This window comes from Onychostoma macrolepis, chromosome 16, assembly GCF_012432095.1.
Source record: "Onychostoma macrolepis isolate SWU-2019 chromosome 16, ASM1243209v1, whole genome shotgun sequence".
In the NCBI taxonomy this organism is placed as follows: Eukaryota; Metazoa; Chordata; class Actinopteri; order Cypriniformes; family Cyprinidae; genus Onychostoma; species Onychostoma macrolepis.
This window is the reverse complement of record NC_081170.1, coordinates 3,225,650-3,242,592: the sequence shown is the minus strand read 5'-3', so window position 1 is coordinate 3,242,592 and position 16,943 is coordinate 3,225,650. Positions and strand designations below refer to the sequence as shown.

The 16,943-nt window shown below is 35.3% G+C and overlaps 3 protein-coding genes across 5 annotated transcripts; 1 reads left to right on the top strand and 2 right to left on the bottom strand.

The window, feature by feature from the left end:
- Positions 1-535: 535 nt before the first annotated feature.
- Positions 536-3,144, bottom strand: LOC131521762 (leukocyte elastase inhibitor-like). Of its 3 annotated transcripts, none has more exons than XM_058746800.1 (6): positions 2,958-3,144; positions 2,718-2,851; positions 1,860-1,977; positions 1,558-1,700; positions 1,293-1,460; positions 536-972 (listed from the first exon to the last, which is right to left on the bottom strand). In XM_058746800.1, exons 1-6 carry the CDS (start codon positions 3,142-3,144, stop codon positions 574-576), a joined length of 1,149 nt encoding a protein of 382 aa, XP_058602783.1. In that variant the 3' UTR covers positions 536-573. The 3 variants fall into 3 exon arrangements, with proteins under 3 accessions (XP_058602783.1, XP_058602784.1, XP_058602782.1); XM_058746801.1 differs by having other exon boundaries at positions 2,718-2,836; XM_058746799.1 differs by having other exon boundaries at positions 2,718-2,897; positions 2,977-3,144.
- A 917-nt stretch (positions 3,145-4,061) lies between these two features.
- On the bottom strand, positions 4,062-9,562 carry LOC131521760 (leukocyte elastase inhibitor-like). The gene is made up of 8 exons (XM_058746798.1): positions 9,463-9,562; positions 6,480-6,656; positions 5,876-6,031; positions 5,593-5,748; positions 5,378-5,495; positions 5,057-5,199; positions 4,777-4,944; positions 4,062-4,457 (listed from the first exon to the last, which is right to left on the bottom strand). The coding sequence occupies exons 2-8, from the start codon at positions 6,645-6,647 to the stop codon at positions 4,062-4,064; spliced, it is 1,305 nt and encodes a 434-aa protein (XP_058602781.1). The 5' UTR covers positions 6,648-6,656; positions 9,463-9,562.
- Positions 9,563-12,242: 2,680 nt separating this feature from the next.
- LOC131521254 (uncharacterized protein C1orf232) lies at positions 12,243-16,425 on the top strand. The gene is made up of 4 exons (XM_058745790.1): positions 12,243-12,323; positions 14,897-14,974; positions 15,277-15,380; positions 16,071-16,425. Exons 1-4 carry the CDS (start codon positions 12,243-12,245, stop codon positions 16,423-16,425), a joined length of 618 nt encoding a protein of 205 aa, XP_058601773.1.
- Positions 16,426-16,943: the final 518 nt, after the last annotated feature.

Below are 16,943 nucleotides of genomic sequence, written 5' to 3'. Positions count from 1 at the left end.
TTATTTGTTTTTCATTCAAAGCTACCACAATAGACATGCAACCCAAGTTTCTGCATATAAGTATGCGTCTGTTCACCAGAAGGGGGCTCTGTAAATTCAATATGTGTGTAAACAGCTTAAAAGCCTTTCATATTGGAGAAATTACTATTCATGATCCCCCCACACACACATTTAAACACCAGTTTTAGCCAATCTATTGTTGTAAATAAGAATCTTGTTCTGATATTTCAGTTGTAAAGAAAAATATCTAGCCAATGAAATTTTTTAGAGGTGAGCAAAACTAGTAATTATATTCACTACGGCTATGTTTCTATCTGTCTGTCTATCTATCTATCTATATATCTATCTATATCCCATTTTTTTTTAGTTCTGTTGCCTATTTTGTGTCAGAACAAAATAGGCAACAGAGTCAGTGCTTTCAATCTATCTTGTTTTTAATTCTGTTGTTTTTAGTTAGTGATGTTAAAGTAAATGCATACAGACAATATTAATTATTTATTTTCAGTTATTTAATATACTTTATTTATCAGAGGAACACGTACAATTAGAATTATCACTCCATCATTACCATCTTCAAGGAGAACAGAAGCGTCCATAAAACAGAATGCTGTTGGAGGGATTATGACGGATGAAGAAAAGGAACGGATGGTCTGCAATAAACATCTGTGCAAATGAACGATTAGCAACGATGGCACCGGTGGCTGCAGCCGCTTCGGTTCCTTCCTCGTTTACTTCAACAAAGGCTTTATGAATCACCTTCGTCAGCACCAGGTCTTTGTTGGGCGACATGCCTGAAAGATTCACCTTCTGCCCATCAAACACATCCTCCATTCCCATGCTGATCAGAAGACTCTTCATGTCATAGGTTTCCTCCATCTTAAATCTGGGCAGAGATACTTGAACTTCTTGTTGACGCATGACTTCAGGTCTCGTCCACTCCATGAGCTTCTCGTAGGTCAGTGCCTTCTCAAGCTGGATAAGACAAAAAACGGTGTGAATATGTTTTAAACAACGCTCTTAAAATTCAAGGTTCCTTATTGGCATTGATGGTTCCATGAAAAACGCTTAACATCCATAGAAACAATCCATTCCACAAAAGGTTCAATAAAAGGTACAGTGGAAAAAGGTTCTTTAGATTTTTTAAATTTAAAATTCTTTGCACTAAGAAAGAATGGTTCTTTTAAGAACTGTTCACTGAAAGGTCTCTAGTAGGGGAACCCAAAATGGTTCTTTTATGGCATCACCCCATTTTGGGAGCTTTATTTTTAGGAGTATAATCTCTGCTGTCTCACCTTCTGAAGGCCATTGATTTCATCTTCAGTCTCATCGGGAAGGATGATCAACATACTGAGATTCTTCCCAACATACGGCAGCTCCAGAACCTGACTGTCCATCTCTGGGATTAAGGCCAGAGGAAACTTTGCCTTCTGATTCATCATCTTCACTGGTTTAGTTTGAATCTGTCAAGCATAATGGAAACATGTTGAAACTCATTTTATGACCGTTGCTACATAAACAACTTAAAATAAAGGAAACAAGAAGAGCATGAAATCTCACCTTGTTCAGCTTAAACTGTCCATCTCTGGTGGCTTCCTTTGAGAATTTCTTCTCCCAGTTCCCCTTGAAGTAGATGGCGTTCACCAAAACCAATTTCGTCATCGCATCGATGGATCCCTGTGGAAGCAAGTCCTTGATCTTTCCTGAAATAAAAGTGTACTTAGCTTTTAAATAACTATAAATCTCAATTCAAGAACCATATGAAGCCAAGCATTGGACTGCAAAAAAGCAACAAAAAAAAAACATTAAATAACTTTTATTTGTAAGAGTGTAGTGTAACTTAAGTTCATTCTGGTTTTCACCTTGTGTTTTTCTCTCCACCCATTTGTTGATGTCAACACGTGCAGCCTCTGATTTCATCTTGACGTCTGCTTTCTCCAGTTTGGCTTCATAGTATCTTTTTGCATCATTCAGGAATTTCTGCAACAGAGCAAATTAACTGAGGTGCAAATGAAATTAGGGTTATTCAGTGTCAACTCAAGCAGAGGTTCACAGCAAAACAAATTTTTGAATTAGATCTTTTTTTCTTTTTTCTTTTTTTTTCTGGTGAATGAAATAGATGAAGGATAATGGCAAAATATTAAATGCCATGGAAGTGTATTTATTGAAACTTTTATGCAAAATTTTCACCTAAGACTTGGAGTCATATTCTCTTTGGATACTAAAAGAAAAATGTGTTAAGAACCAAAATCTAAAAGGATATTGCAATATCTTTAATACTTCTTGAGTTACAGGCATGCAGACTCAAAAAACAAAACAAACAAACAAAAAAAGGAAAAACCTCAAAGTTCCTTTTTTCCCTTTTGGAGCTAACTATTGGCATATAATGCAACAGAAGTCAACAGGTTTTACAAATAGACCTACCAATCTCTCTGTAAAAATAACATAATGATGCTGCCATATTTATAAAGTCATTTACACACCCTGGTAATTTGGTGTCAAATTACCCCCTTTACAAAGTAGTGTATTACTCAGTAAATTTTCATCCATGACATTTCATATTTTTGGCTTTCAGTACTATTTAAGTTTGTCTGTCTTCAGAAAAAAATGTGAACAAAATCAAACATTTTAGCTGGGGGAGTTTATGAAATTTGACACGGACTGGCCGATTAGAGTTCAGAACAGTTCCAGAACCTTTAATTATCTGCTTTGAGTCTTACCTCAACGAACTGGTATGATTGCTCTCCGAAGAGGCGGTTGGCAAGACCCAACACATACGGGGCTCCTGGTTTGTTCAGTTCACTCATGAGCTTGTTGAAGCTGGAATGAATTTGGTCGGCTGAAACATTAGGAGCTGGAGTCGCAGCGCCAGGTTTGGGAGGATTGGTAAAGCTCAAGACCTACACAGCGTTGTAATATATATAAGTTTTGAATTCTGAACAACTAGCTATAAAAAAAACTAAATAAATGTGAGATTACCTTAAACATCTGCGCTGCTGTATTTCCTTTTGCTCCGAGCAACACCATGGCCAGAGCCGAGGAGATGCTGATCGGAGAGTAGAACACATTTTTTGAGGCGTTTCCTCCACCGATCTTCTTGAACAGATTGAGAGAGAATCGTGTGTTTGCTCCGGACAAGTGCTCCATTTTCACAAGCTGAGCAAGAAATAGATCTTGTTTAAATAACAGCAGATCTTCATTCTTAAGACAAGCTGTTAGTTCTGTTAACTCTAAATTACATGCAAAAAAGTATCTTTAACAGAGTTCAGTAAAAGCATTACCTAGAATAATCAGCAGAAATGTTGAAGTATCTTGAGATAAATGAATCACCAGTTATGGGTGTCAGTCTAATAAATGATGCCTCGCCCTATAAAGACTAGCCTTTAATCCAAGTCCAGCCTTCTTGTATACGGAATCTTAAAATTCTCCTGTTATAATTAAAAAATAATGTTTCTATTATTCATTGATATATATGTATCTTCTTGGAACACCATCAAACTTAAATTGATTGCTCTTTGCTCTTACTCTTTGTTTATCATAAAAAAATAAAAAATAAAAATATCTAATAAAAGTATGGAGAAACAAACCTAAACTAAAGAAAGATGAATAACTGCATTACTCATAATTAGTCAATCTTAAGCATAATGTGTGTAAAACCAAATAATAGATTACCTGAAGGCAGTTGAAAGTAGGTGTCACTGTGAAAAACTCATGAATTGTGGATACATGCATCACAAAATGCCTTTTTCATGTGTTGTAATATGATATAATAATATTATGTTATAGTCATGTAGGCTAAAAATTATGTATTGTGTATAACTATGCCAGTGAATTGAAATCAAATCTGATAGAGTGGCCATTTATGTAATTATTTGCTAGGGACTATCTATCTATCTATCTATCTATCTCCCATTTTTTTTAGTTATGTTGCCTATTTTGTGTCAGAACTCAAGAGTCAGTGCTTTCAAAGTAAATGCATACAGTCAATTTCACCAATTATTTAATAGAATTTATTTATCAGAGGAACAAATACAATTGGAATTATCACTCCATCATTACCATCTTCAAGGAGAACAGAAGCGTCCATAAAACAGAATGCTGTTGGAGGGATTATGACGGATGAAGAAAAGGAACGGATGGTCTGCAATAAACATCTGTGCAAATGAACGAATGGCGACGATGGCACCGGTGGCTCCAGCCGCTTCGGTTCCTTCCTCGTTTACTTCAACAAAGGCTTTATGAATCACCTTCGTCAGCACCAGGTCGTTGTTGGGCGACATGCCTGAAAGATTCACCTGCCCATCAAACACATCCTCCATTCCCATGCTGATCAGAAGATCCTTCATGTCATAGGTTTCCTCCATCTTAAATCTGGGCAGAGATACTCGAACTTCTTGTTTCTGCATCATGCTGGGTTTGGTCCACTCCATGAGCTTCTCGTAGGTCAGTGCCTTTTCAAGCTGGATAAGACATTTTTAAAACCACATGAATACTAAGAACTCTGCACATGTATTTGCTGTTAACATATAATGAAACAACAAACCATATACACTCTGGATATTTGCATTGATGGTTCAGTGAAGAACCTTTAACATCCATGGAACCTTTTCATTCCACAAAAGGTTCTTTAGATTATTAAAACATTCTTCACACTAAGAAAGAATGGAACTGTTCACTGAAATGTTCTTTGGGGAACCCAAGATGGTTCTTTTATGGCTTCGCAGCGAAAACCCCCTTTTGGAACCTTTATTTTAAGGCGTATAATCTCTGCTGTCTCACCTTCTGAAGGCCAGTGGTTTCATCTTGAATCTCGTTAGGAAGGATGATCAACATACTGAGATTCTTCCCGACATACGGCAGCTCCAGAACCTGACTGTCTATCTCTGGGATTAAGGCCAGAGGAAACTGTGCCTTCTGTTGCATCATCTTTAATGGTTTAGTTTGATTCTGCAGAGCATCAATGGAAACACGTCACAACTCCTCATATTTCATGACTGTTACTGCACAAGCAATTTAAATTACTGTATTTTATAAAGAAAATAAGAACATGAAATCTCACCTTGTTCAGCTTAAACTGTCCATCTCTGGTGGCATCCTTTGGGAATTTCTTCTCCCAGTTCCCCTTGAAGTAGATGGCGTTCACCAGAACCAGTCTCGTCATCGCATCGATGGATCCCTGTGGAAGCAAGTCCTTGATCTTCTCTGAAATACAAATGTACATTGGCCACTTTGAGCATTGGTTTGAACTGGACTGGTTGGTGTGATCTTTTTATAGCTCAACTCAAGAGCCCATCTAGCCAAACATTGCCATTTCTGCTATACCTAGTGCTGACAAAAACATAAAATAGCTAAGACTAAAATTATAATTGCTGTTCATCACCTTGAGTGTTTTTCTCCACCCATTTGTTGATGTTGACACGTGCAGCCACTGAATTCTTCTTGAAGTCCACTTCCTCCAGTCCAGCTTCATAGTATCTTTTTGCATCATTAAGGAATTTCTGTTAACATAGCAAATCAATTGAATTAGTGATCATTTCCAGAACCTTATTCTTTAATAACATAAGCAAACCTTTAATTAATTGCTTTGAGTCTTACCTCAACAAACTGGTAGGATTGCTCTCCGTAGAGCCGGTTGGCGAGACTCAACACATACGGGGCTCCAGGTTTCTTCAGTTCACTCATGAGCTTGTTGAAGCTGGAATGAATTTGGTCCTCAGTCTTTTGTCCAGGTGCCGGCTGAGCAGGAGACTTCTGTTTGCATCAGAAATATCAAGTTTAATTAGGTGAGACCAAAATCTACATGCACCAATTTGGCAAATACTGTGCTTGTCATTGCAAGTCATGAGGTTAGTGTTTCACGTAAATACTCATACTAAACCTTGAGTTGGGGAGGTATCTCAAACTTCTGGGTTTGTTGCGTCATTGATGGTCCATGTTGACCCTTGACGCCACAGGGCATCTGGGGCTTCTGGGCTTGTTGTTGAGAAGCTGGAGTCGCAGCATCAGGCTTGGCAGGATTGTTAAAACCCAAAACCTACACAGCATTTTTTTTTAGTAGAATTAATAAAGACAACCTCACTATTCTGATAGCTTCAACATCTATTGTCAATGCATTGCTCAAATAGTTTAAAATAGTGGATCAAACACCATCTTGATTTACTCCTCTACTGTTATTTATTCAACTGAAAAGACACAGATTGAGCATTTAGTCATATCAGAAATCTAAGAATGACCATTTTTTTCAAGTTAAACTGCAACATGAGACCACTATGGTCTTGTCTGTATAAGCACAAAGCTCATTATCCCATGAAAAATCCCACATTAGTAACCTCTCAGAGCAGGAACGTGGCAGCATTCCATGGAATTGAGAATTCCTTTAAATTAAAATTCCTGAATTTGAACTCCATTTGAATGTCACTTCTGACTTGTATAGATTAAAGGAAAAACAACTGGCCATAAAAACTGCATAAATGTGAGATCACCTTAAACATCTGCGCCGCTGTGTTTCCTTTTGCTCCGAGAGACACCATGGCCAGAGCCGAGGAGATGCTGATCGGAGAGTAGAACACATTTCCTGATTTGTTTCCTTCACTGATCTTCTTGAACAGGTTTAGAGAGAACTGTGTGTTTGCTGCAGGCAAAGGCTCCATTTTCACAAGCTGAGTAAGAAATAGCAATAGTTTAAATAACAGTATTATCTTCTTCATCGTTGCACACAAATATCTCAAATCTGCTGGTTCTATTTTTATAAATGACAGAGAGAAAAGTACCTTTAACGAACAGCGTTCAACAAAAGCTGTAACTAGAATAATCAGCAGTTTTCCCGTGTGTCTGAGGTGAGTGAATTGTCTGTTATGGGTGTCTTTCTAATAAACGATGCCTCGCCCTATAAATTTACACAGGCGTTAATCCAAATCCAGCCCTCCTGGAAGACTGACACTATAAACCCTGTAATTAATTTCTTGTTTCTGTTATTGATAAATTTATACACTGACAAAACCAACAATTAGTGTGATGTATTATGCTTTACCCTACGGAACTGTCATTCAGATATTGCCTATAGTTCAACTTCACTGTTGCAGCCAGTGTTGTGTTCATTTTATTGACTGGCTCTCTTTTTTTTTTCTTTTTTTTTTTTCGCATAAATAAAATTTTCACACTTTTTGTATAATCTGACAATTAACTTACAGCTTGATTAGAAATTATGCACAATTAAATATTCTGTACACAAGTCACATGTGAAGCTCTTCACTGATAATTGAAGTAAAAAAAATTATTAGGGACAAGATGTTGGTGTAAATGATTGCGAGACAGTGATAAATGTGTAAAAACTGACGAATCATTTTCAAAAATTTGCCTCTTTTTGTAAGGTTATAGATGTAATAATATTTATATGCTGGTCTAGCAAGTCTAGGTTTAGGATGAGAATAAAAAAATAAAATCTATATATAAAGGGCATTTTATAGTACAACAAACAAACAAAAACTAATATTAAAGGCAGGGTAAAAGGTTTTCAGGACAGTAATGTGACCTTCATATAAAAAAGTATGACTTGTTTTGAATAAAAATCAACCCTGGGAAATAAAAGTGCATAGCTGAAAAAAAAAACAATCCTGAATTCAAGGAAGAAAATTATGTAATCATAATTGTGTACAATAAGGAGCTTATGAGGATTGGACTAATTAGTGGAAGTAGGACTCACACGTCACTCTAACTTTTAAAATCCCCATTTAAAAAAAAGAAAAGAAAAAAAATCATAATCACCACACACACAGCAAGTTTAAAAATGGTTATTTTTTCTAAACAATATTTAAAGCGGTTCATCTGTGAGATATAATTCTAAATATGTATAATAATTCTAGGAAATATACAGTAAAGGAAATCATAAAGAAAATATACATTTTATATATCATGATATCAGTTGTTATACTGCTTTTAATTTATGGTCATTAAAATAAAACAATTTCATTATAGTAATAAAAAATCTAAAAAGGATTACCATTGAGTATCAGAGTTAGTTTAGTATTATTTATATACTATTATAGGATTTATTAATATTTATAATTATTTTTTCTATATATTTATACTTTATCTGATGGGTCACAGACAGCAAGGAAAAAATGTTATAAAAAAATTAAATAATGCAACTAACCATAATCACGTGTTTGATAGTCCACTTTAGACATTCTACTAACAGTAAGTAACTTTGAAGCTACATGTCAACTAGCAGTCATTAGAGTATTTGTAGCCTGTCTGCTTAATATCTTTTCAAGTATGTCAACTTACTGTACTAACCCTAAACTTAACCTAACAGTCTACTCTGAGAGTTAGTAGACATGTAGTTGCAAATTAATGACAATTAGTTAACATGTAGTTGCAAAGTTACTTAAAGTTAGTAGAATGTCTAAAGTGGACTATCAAAATAAAGTGTAACCAAGTAAATAATAAGGAATGCTAGCGCAGTGTGATTTCTATGATCCGACTCTCGTTATTGATTCAAATTTCTTTTTATGTCAGATAAAATGCGTGTAGCGCTGTTATTTTACCCAGAAGGGTAAGAAAATATAAATAACTTGAAATAATGAAGATTAGCCAGGGAGCTGCTCATTATACCAAAAAAAAAAAAAAAAATTGTAAATAAATATTGAAGATTTATAATTTGCATGTAGCATTGCTTTTTTTCCCCCTAAAACATTGTTTTATTCACGAATATTAATTTGTCAAGTTAAAAAGACTTCCCACAGTATTCTCAGCCAGGGCGTCATTGTAAATAAGAGTCATGTTCTCAAGTTACTTGTTTAAATAAAGATAAAATAAATCAAATGATACCAAATAAACAGTTGAATCATTGTGGGTGCTACTATTAGTTCACATAGGTGTGTAAACATGATGCTGTCATTCACCACACTTGGCAGGATTTGTGCCAGTAGCTTTGATTTGAAGTCTAATAGTTGAAATTTTGACTTTACAAAACATTCTTTGAAAAGGTTTCAGGTTTCGTCACAAAAACCCTATTATTGGCCTTCTTTAGTCGTGCCGCTCTCTTTAGCTCCTTGGTGAAGCCATAACAGATTGGAAAGTTTTAGCGGGTGACATAAACGGAGATGACGTCAGATCTGTCAGATGTAATTCTTTCATGTATGCGGAGCTTTAAACATGTTATTTCTGCTTATAAGTCATGCTCAATCCTGTCAGCGAGATGTTTTTGTAAACACATGCCGTCTCATGGGTTTCTAGGGCCCCACCTGCAAACTGTAGGGCAATGACATTCCACACACCCCAGTTGGGAAATTTACTAAATCACTTCATTGTATGTTAAAGGATTGCTCACAAATGTACTATACTGCAAACAACCCACACATAACCCATAAATAATTTTAATGGCATAATTGTCATGTTTGGGTGAATGATTCATTTAAATGAATAGTTCACTCAAAAAGGAGAATTTGCTGAAAATGTACTCACCCTCAGGCCATCCAAGATGTAGATGAGTTTGTTTCTTCATCAGATTTGGAGATATGTAGCATTGCATCACTTGCTCATCAATGGATGCTCTGCAGTGAATGGGTGCTGTCAGAATGAGAGTCCAAACAGCCGATAAAAACATCACAATAATGCACACCACTCCAGTCCATCAGTAAACGTTGTTTCAGGCTAAAATACATAAAGTCCATAATCCATAATAACGCTTCCTCTGGTGAAAAAGTCCATCTCCCGTTGTCTCTCACATCAAAATCCACACACATATTTGTTTAGAGCTGTTTTGGCTTGTAAATGGTGCTTGATCTATATATTTCTCTCCTGATTCAGACCAGACCACTTTTTACGCTGGAGGAAACAATATTATGGATTAGGGATTGAAGTTATGAACCTTGTAATTTGGATTTGTTTGTACAAACATGCAGCTTTTCATTTCACAAGATGTTAATTGACAGACTGGAGTCATGTGGATTACTTCTGAAGATTGTTTGGACTCTCATTCTGACGGCCCCCATTCACTGCAGAGGATTTATTGGTGAGTAAGGGAAGGTGTTTGCTGAAGAAACAAACTGATCTACATCTTGGACGGCCTGAGGGTGAGTAACTTTTCAGCAAATGTTCGTTTTTTGGGTGAACTATTCATTTAAAGTAGTCAAATGGTTTGTAACAACAAGCAAATTAAAGTTGGCATGCCGATCATTTGATTATTGTATGTTCACCATAGCCTGTAGCCTTTTCTGGGCTGTTGTTCTGATTGGTTGATCTGGTTGCGACAGGACGAGGATTTGGTTCCCAGGCATGAATAGCTGTGCCAGAACCCTCTGAATAATGGAAACCAGTGAAACTCAATGCAGCACATCAAGAGCACTGAGAGATCTTCCAGGTGTGTCTTTCTAAAATACAGTGTTTCTAACTCACGCTGCTCAAAAGTTACACCCTACTGGTTTCAAACCTTAAAGAATCTGGCTTGCATTTAAAGAAAATGATGAAGTCACATTATGGCAGTGAAATGGTATGAGGCTTGAGCTGCAGGCCTATCTTGATGTTATATGTCAGTAAATGTAAAGGCTATACATCTATAAATAGTAAACTAAAAAGCTCTAAATCATCCTCCAGAATAAAGGTCTCAGCAAGCACCACAGATGTTCCAAAGGTAAGTGACACCTCATGCATTTTTAATAATGTCTGTCTCCATATATTGCGCTGGCAACTTCAGATCAGGTTAACAAGAAACAAGCTACAGGAAACTAATGTGTCAGGTGAAATTACACAACAAACATTATCATTCTATTAGCTGGATTCTATGACTGACATGCACAGGCCTCTATAGTAATTATGAAAGCAAAGGTTAGTGAAAACACACAGAGGTGCAGAGTCAACTTTAAACACTGCTCGTTGCCAGCGCTGCTGCTATTGCTGTAATAATTTTAGACTTTCTCAGTTATGTTTTTTCATAATAATTTGATCATGTTAAGGCATTTCTATGACAACGTTAAGACAGTCTATATAGATAGATAGATATATATTGCATAAAGGAAATATATTATTATTATTATTATTATTATATATATTTATTTATTTTTTATTTTATTTTATTTTATTTTTTTGGACCATTCGGATTTTTTACATTAAAATAATGTCACAAAGACATAATTTACCTCAAATTCTCTTTACTGTAAAGTGAAAAAACAAAGATATTTATTTAAATTGTTTAATATTTAAATATCATGCTATCATTTGGTATTCTGCCTTTAATTTATGATGATTAAAATAAAACAATTTTATTACAGTAATAAAAAATTCAAAAAGGATTACCATTGACAATCAGTTATTTTAGTATTATTTATATACTATCATGGGATTTATTAATATTTTAAATACTTTTTTTAATATTTTTTCCATTTTAACTTTAATTTGTAATTTTGTTATGTGCATGCTTTTGAAAATTTCATCAGCTACAAATATTTTAATATTTCTATTTAGCTTTATTTCAGTTACTTTTAAATATATTACAATTAACAACTTCAACTCAAAATATTTATAACAGTTAGTTGCTAGTTTTCTATCTAATTTCATTTTATTTCAGCTTCATTTCAATTAATGAAATAAATTAATCATTTAAAATGCCATTACAAAAAAAAAAAAAAAAATGCATTAGGAAACAAAACCGCACACCTGTTTTGGTGTTTTCAGAAAACAATTATTGAGTACTTTAAATAATAATATAATAAATAGCACATTGTCACTATGAAGATTTGACCTTATTGGCCATTGAAACATGGCATCTGTATATGTTGATTCTGCGGGGTTAATGTTACACGGCCTGCTCTTCTTAAAGCAGCCAACAATGAAGCTCAACTATTAGCAGAGCTGCTTGAAATATTCAGTAGGAAACCAACACCTGTTTCCAGGTAACCGATGCTGGGCTTTTGAGCCGTGTCACAGTGTGTGTGTGTGTGTGTGTGCGTGTTTATGTGTGTTTCACTGCTGAAACTGCCTCTTTCATCTACTTCACATTGAATTCAAGGACTCGACCAGAAGCCCAAGTTTTGCTTTTCATATAAAGTGTTGGCATAAAGACAATGAGGAGAAGCTGGTTTTCATTTTGCACTGAAAACTGACTGTCTCTTACTGATGGAACAGGAGTATTGTTAAAGATTGAGATCTAAAGAAAGGCTGGGAGTTTGTTGATGGTGGCGTAGAGATACCTTGGACTGTTTTATGAATTTTTGCACACATCTGAGGATCTTTTGAAGGCATCCGTCATGAATCCCCTGTGGAAAGTCTATAAGAGTAAGGTCATGAAGACCCTCAACCCGGACATGGAGGAAGACGCGGTGGAAGAGGTAAATCCACTGAACCTGAGAACAACACTAAACAGTCAACATGGGCAGATATGGGTGAACATGCATTTGAAAAAATATTGAGGCCTAAATTTAAGAATAATCTATTTGATATGTTTGCATACAACATTTCCATCCATTTGAATTATAGAGTTTTAACATAAACTAATGAACTAATTGTGATGCATATTTGTCAGTCTTACATAAATGGGTAAGATATCTAAAAAAAATCACAGCATTAACTATTTGCATCTATTTGGTTTTAATTAAAGTCATATTTAAAAAAAAAAAAATCTACATAAATCTGTTGAGCAGAAAAGTAAAAAAAAAAAAAGGTTAAAATTAAATGAAAATTTAAAAAAAAGAAAGAAAAAAGTTTAAAAGTATGAATGTTGTTAAAATAGTTGTGGAACATGCAATATACAGTTAGTTAAAATTAGTTACTTAATGTATGAGATTGAATCTAACTGGATTTATTGATGATAAATATATAAACATGTTTATTGTGTATTTAAAACACATGCAGTTTATTAATAGATGGAAATTTTTACATGCATAAATATTAAATTCAGGCCTATATTTGAGTGTGTTTATTCGGCAACTCTTTAAATAACTGTTTGCAATGAGAGAGCAAGTACTCCAATCATTTAAATGAGGAAAGAACAACTAAATCCTAAATTTCAACTACTAGCATACAATGGCAAATACTTACACAGACCAATATGAGTTTTTCATTGACAATTGACGATCTCAATTTCTAGAAAGGCAGGGTTTCTGGCGTTGGATAAAATGGCGGTATTACATAATACAATTTTAATTAATATGCAATAAAATTTATTCTGCCTGACCAGTATATCAGTCTAGGATCTGGCCTCTGATCACACGAATATGAATGCATGCTATCAGTATTTAAGAGTTTCTCCTAACTTTACATTCTTAAAAAGATTTAAAGGTTCTTTATATCAGTGGTTCTTTGAAGAACCCTGAACATCCATGGAACCTTTCAAATGCAGAAAAGGTTTTTTTTATATTCAAAAAAGGTTCTTTAGATTTTTTAAATGTTCTTCAAAATGGCTCTTTTGGGAACAAAAATGGTTCTTCGATGGCATCACTGCAAAAACACCCTTTCAGAACCTTTATTTTTAGAATTAATATCACAAAATGTTTGAATCTAAGATTTTAAGTGCATTGAGTGCCATATCATTAGTAGGATTCTCATCTGAACCTTTAAAGTTCACATTTTTGCCCGGGGTGACAAGGGACTAAGGGACACTTTTTCTTTTGTTCCAGTGCAAGTATGTTAATTGGCTAGAGCTTGTGTTTTTAAAAACCTAATGAATGCAATTCTGAGTGTCAGGATGCATTCAGATATTTTAAATATTCTTTGATGTATCTGATCAAGGGAAACCTTGACCCACTTTTCAAAGGCCTGTAACGGGATCTACAGCGGTGATAGGAATAGGATGGCATTCCAGCGATTGATTCGAGACGGATAGCATACACTAGGGTGTGTTGGGCTTGTTGGCGGATTCCCCACAGTTCTCGGCTGTCTGTGTGACCTCTCACTTACCAGTGAACTTGCATAGTTTCCACAGCCTGCTACAACACAGCAATGCCAACAGATTACTGCAGCCTATTGTCAAGATAAACACTGCATGCGTGTCCCCCCCACACTCCTTTCTTTCAGTCATGGCTCAATTTATTCATAGTAAATACACGACTGGAGTAGCTCTAAATTCATTACAGTGTTTTTTTTACCATTTCAAATTATATGGTGTTCATTTTTGTATTTACATGTTTATTATTTTGAACCAGCCTAAACTGGTTTGCTTGTCTTAATCTGGCCACCAGGCAGGTTTACACTGGTCAAGCTGAACTAGTTTGATGGTTTTAGACAGGCTATAGAACTTAGTCAGGTTAGACACAATATTGCATTTAATGTGGATGAAAACGAGGCTGTGATTGATAAACTTTGGGTAGCCTACAATTACACGACAACAATGTAAACACCCCTAGCCTTTGCAATGGCATTGAAAAAATCGCTTTGTAGAGGTCTTGTCCAGTTAATGTTATAGCGCATGTTATTAAACTACAGTTCATTGAATGTGCTGTACTTCAGTCCCTCACAGCCTCATGCCTATCAGAAATTAAATAGGCCTACTATGCTGCTCTGATAATAGTATTTGTATAAACGTATTTGTCTGAAAACTGTTTCACACCATTCACACTCGTCTTAAAACGACCTTGATGTAGTTTCACTACAAACCACATGAGGGAGACAAAATATTCATTTTCATCACATTCATGTAGGCTACATATCTGCAAAAAGAGCTAAAAACCTGCATTTATTACCTTAAAGAGCTATTTTGTTTACCTGATTTAACATTTAAAAAAAATAGGTACAAATCAATGTGTTTTAGATTTAGTGGTGGTAAAACTTTTTTTAACTTTTGAATTTTTCAGTGTACAAATATTGTAATACAATTTCTCCTTCTGTAACTCATTTTACCTACTATTTATTTTTCCCTCTCACTTATCATTATAACTTTCTCTTTGATGAATGTTTGTCTGTGAAGGTCACTGATGCTGCTGAAGATATTACGCCTATCCAGTCTGATGAAGGACCCAGTGCAATGACGCAGCTGGCCAAGAGAGTAAACCTGCAAAACAAATATTATTAATAACTATTTTATTAAATGAAATGTAGTTTCTGTTAGCTTTGAAAAAAAATAAAATAAAAAAAAACTATGGCAAACTGTAAAAGTGTGCTTGTATACAGGGGTAGTAAATATATCCACAAATGTTGGATTACAGTTTTTTACAGTTGCAAAATACAGTTTTTTTTTAATCAATTATAAAATGTCATACAGGCCACTGCTGAAAGTGCTTGAAATTTCAGTTTAACTTTTAGACATACTGATGCTTGTTGGTCTGAGTCATTGTGTTTATTGCTCAGATGCAGGGAGCTGGAGCTAAAGGTTGGAAAAACGTTTCGTCTCTATTCACCAAGGATGATGAACACCAACTTCTGGAGGCAGACAATCAGCCAGCAGCAGATCAGTGAGTGTTATTTTTTTATTGGGAAAGGCATGCTGACTAAGTGTTTTAGTCACTGATTGTTCTATATTGCAACTCCTTGCAGCAGAAAGGAAATATATAAGTAACATTTCACACTGTTAAGAGTATAAAATGATCAGTCATTACTAAAATATACTTACATTTTTAAGATTTAAATTATTGTTCAAATGTTTTGGCTCTGCAAGATTATTTAATGTTTTTGAAAGACGTCTCTTATGTTCCTAGGGTCTGCATTTATTTGATAAAAAAAAAAAATTCAGCAAATATTGTGAAATATCATTACAATTTCAAATATCTGTTTTCTCTTTGAATAAATGTAATGCATCCTTGCTGAATAAAAGTATTAATTTCTTTAAAAATATATTACTCACTCCAAATTTTTGAACAGTACTGAATATATTTCTTGCAAAAATTAATTATTTGATGAATAAAACAATCACAAGAACAGCATTTATTTGAAATAGAAAATTTTGTAGTATTATAAATGTCTTTACTGTCACTTTTGATCAATTTAATGCATCCTTGCTGAATAAGTGTGTGTGTGTGTGTGTATATATATATATATATATATACTTACCCCAAATTTTCAAACACTAATGAACATGTTTCTTGCAAAAACATTTATTAGATCAAACTAAATTTAATTCCAAGTTGCCTTTATCATCTTTCCAGTCCGCTGGCAGTGAAGCCCGAAGAGCCTCCTCGACTCAACAAGCGCAACACTGGATTCTGGGATAACTTTGCGACTAAGTGGCACCAAGCGGCTGCGATGAGGCAAGCGGAGGCCGCGGAGGCAGGAGGCGAGGGCAGTGAGGAGGTGGGCAGCGAGAGCGGGGCAAGAGCAGAAGACGGAGAAAACCAGGTCGGGCAGGAGGCCGAGGCGGGCGACGGAGGCGGCACGGGAAACAGCTTCTCCAAATACGCCACGCTCGGAGAAGAGAGTGAAGACACACCGGCCTTCAAGTGGAACTTTGTCACCAGCAAACTGGCTGAGCTGAAGACCAAAAGCATGGCCAAGAGTAACTAGCCAACAGAGAGAGCAGGTTATCACAGTTCAGACCACAGGGGCCACAGTGCTTCATATGAGCCTTATCACACAGATGTACAGCGATCGCATTTCACCAAACCCGTTTAAAAGCTTCGACCGTGACTGACACTGTGACCTCTCTGGGCTTGAACTGGTTGGCATTCATGTGGGAACTGCTGGTTATGGTGATATGTGTAATTTTTAGTGAGAAAATACTGAATCATCATTATTTTTGCAATTCCATTTGGTGCAGAAGAAATTACACACTTCACTTTAAACAAAAAAAAAAAAAAAACTTTAAATCAGGGAAGTATGAGAATGAAGTATTAATATATAGATAAAAAGTTTATATAGCTCAATGGAAAAAGTTCTAACCCGAGAATATTTATGACCCTGGACCACAAAACTATTCTTAAGTGCCAATTTTTCGAAATTGAGATTTATATAACACCTGAAAGCTGAATAACTAAGCTTTCCATTGATGTATGGTTTGTTAGGATCGGACAATATTTGGAAAA

Coding starts and splice junctions, on each gene's coding strand:
- LOC131521760 (XM_058746798.1), bottom strand. CDS start 6,647: ATGGAGCCTTTGCCTGCAGCAAACACACAGTTCTCTCTAAACCTGTTC. Junction 6,032..6,479: donor CAGCGGCGCAGATGTTTAAG/GTGATCTCACAT, acceptor AATGCTGTGTAG/GTTTTGGGTTTTAACAATCC. Junction 5,200..5,377: donor GGTGGAGAAAAACACTCAAG/GTGATGAACAGC, acceptor TTTGTATTTCAG/AGAAGATCAAGGACTTGCTT.
- LOC131521762 (XM_058746799.1), bottom strand. CDS start 3,144: ATGGAGCACTTGTCCGGAGCAAACACACGATTCTCTCTCAATCTGTTC. Junction 1,978..2,717: donor AATCATACCAGTTCGTTGAG/GTAAGACTCAAA, acceptor GCTCTGTTGCAG/AAATTCCTGAATGATGCAAA. Junction 1,701..1,859: donor GGTGGAGAGAAAAACACAAG/GTGAAAACCAGA, acceptor CTTTTATTTCAG/GAAAGATCAAGGACTTGCTT.
- LOC131521254 (XM_058745790.1), top strand. CDS start 12,243: ATGAATCCCCTGTGGAAAGTCTATAAGAGTAAGGTCATGAAGACCCTC. Junction 12,324..14,896: donor AGGAAGACGCGGTGGAAGAG/GTAAATCCACTG, acceptor TTGTCTGTGAAG/GTCACTGATGCTGCTGAAGA. Junction 15,381..16,070: donor AATCAGCCAGCAGCAGATCA/GTGAGTGTTATT, acceptor TCATCTTTCCAG/TCCGCTGGCAGTGAAGCCCG.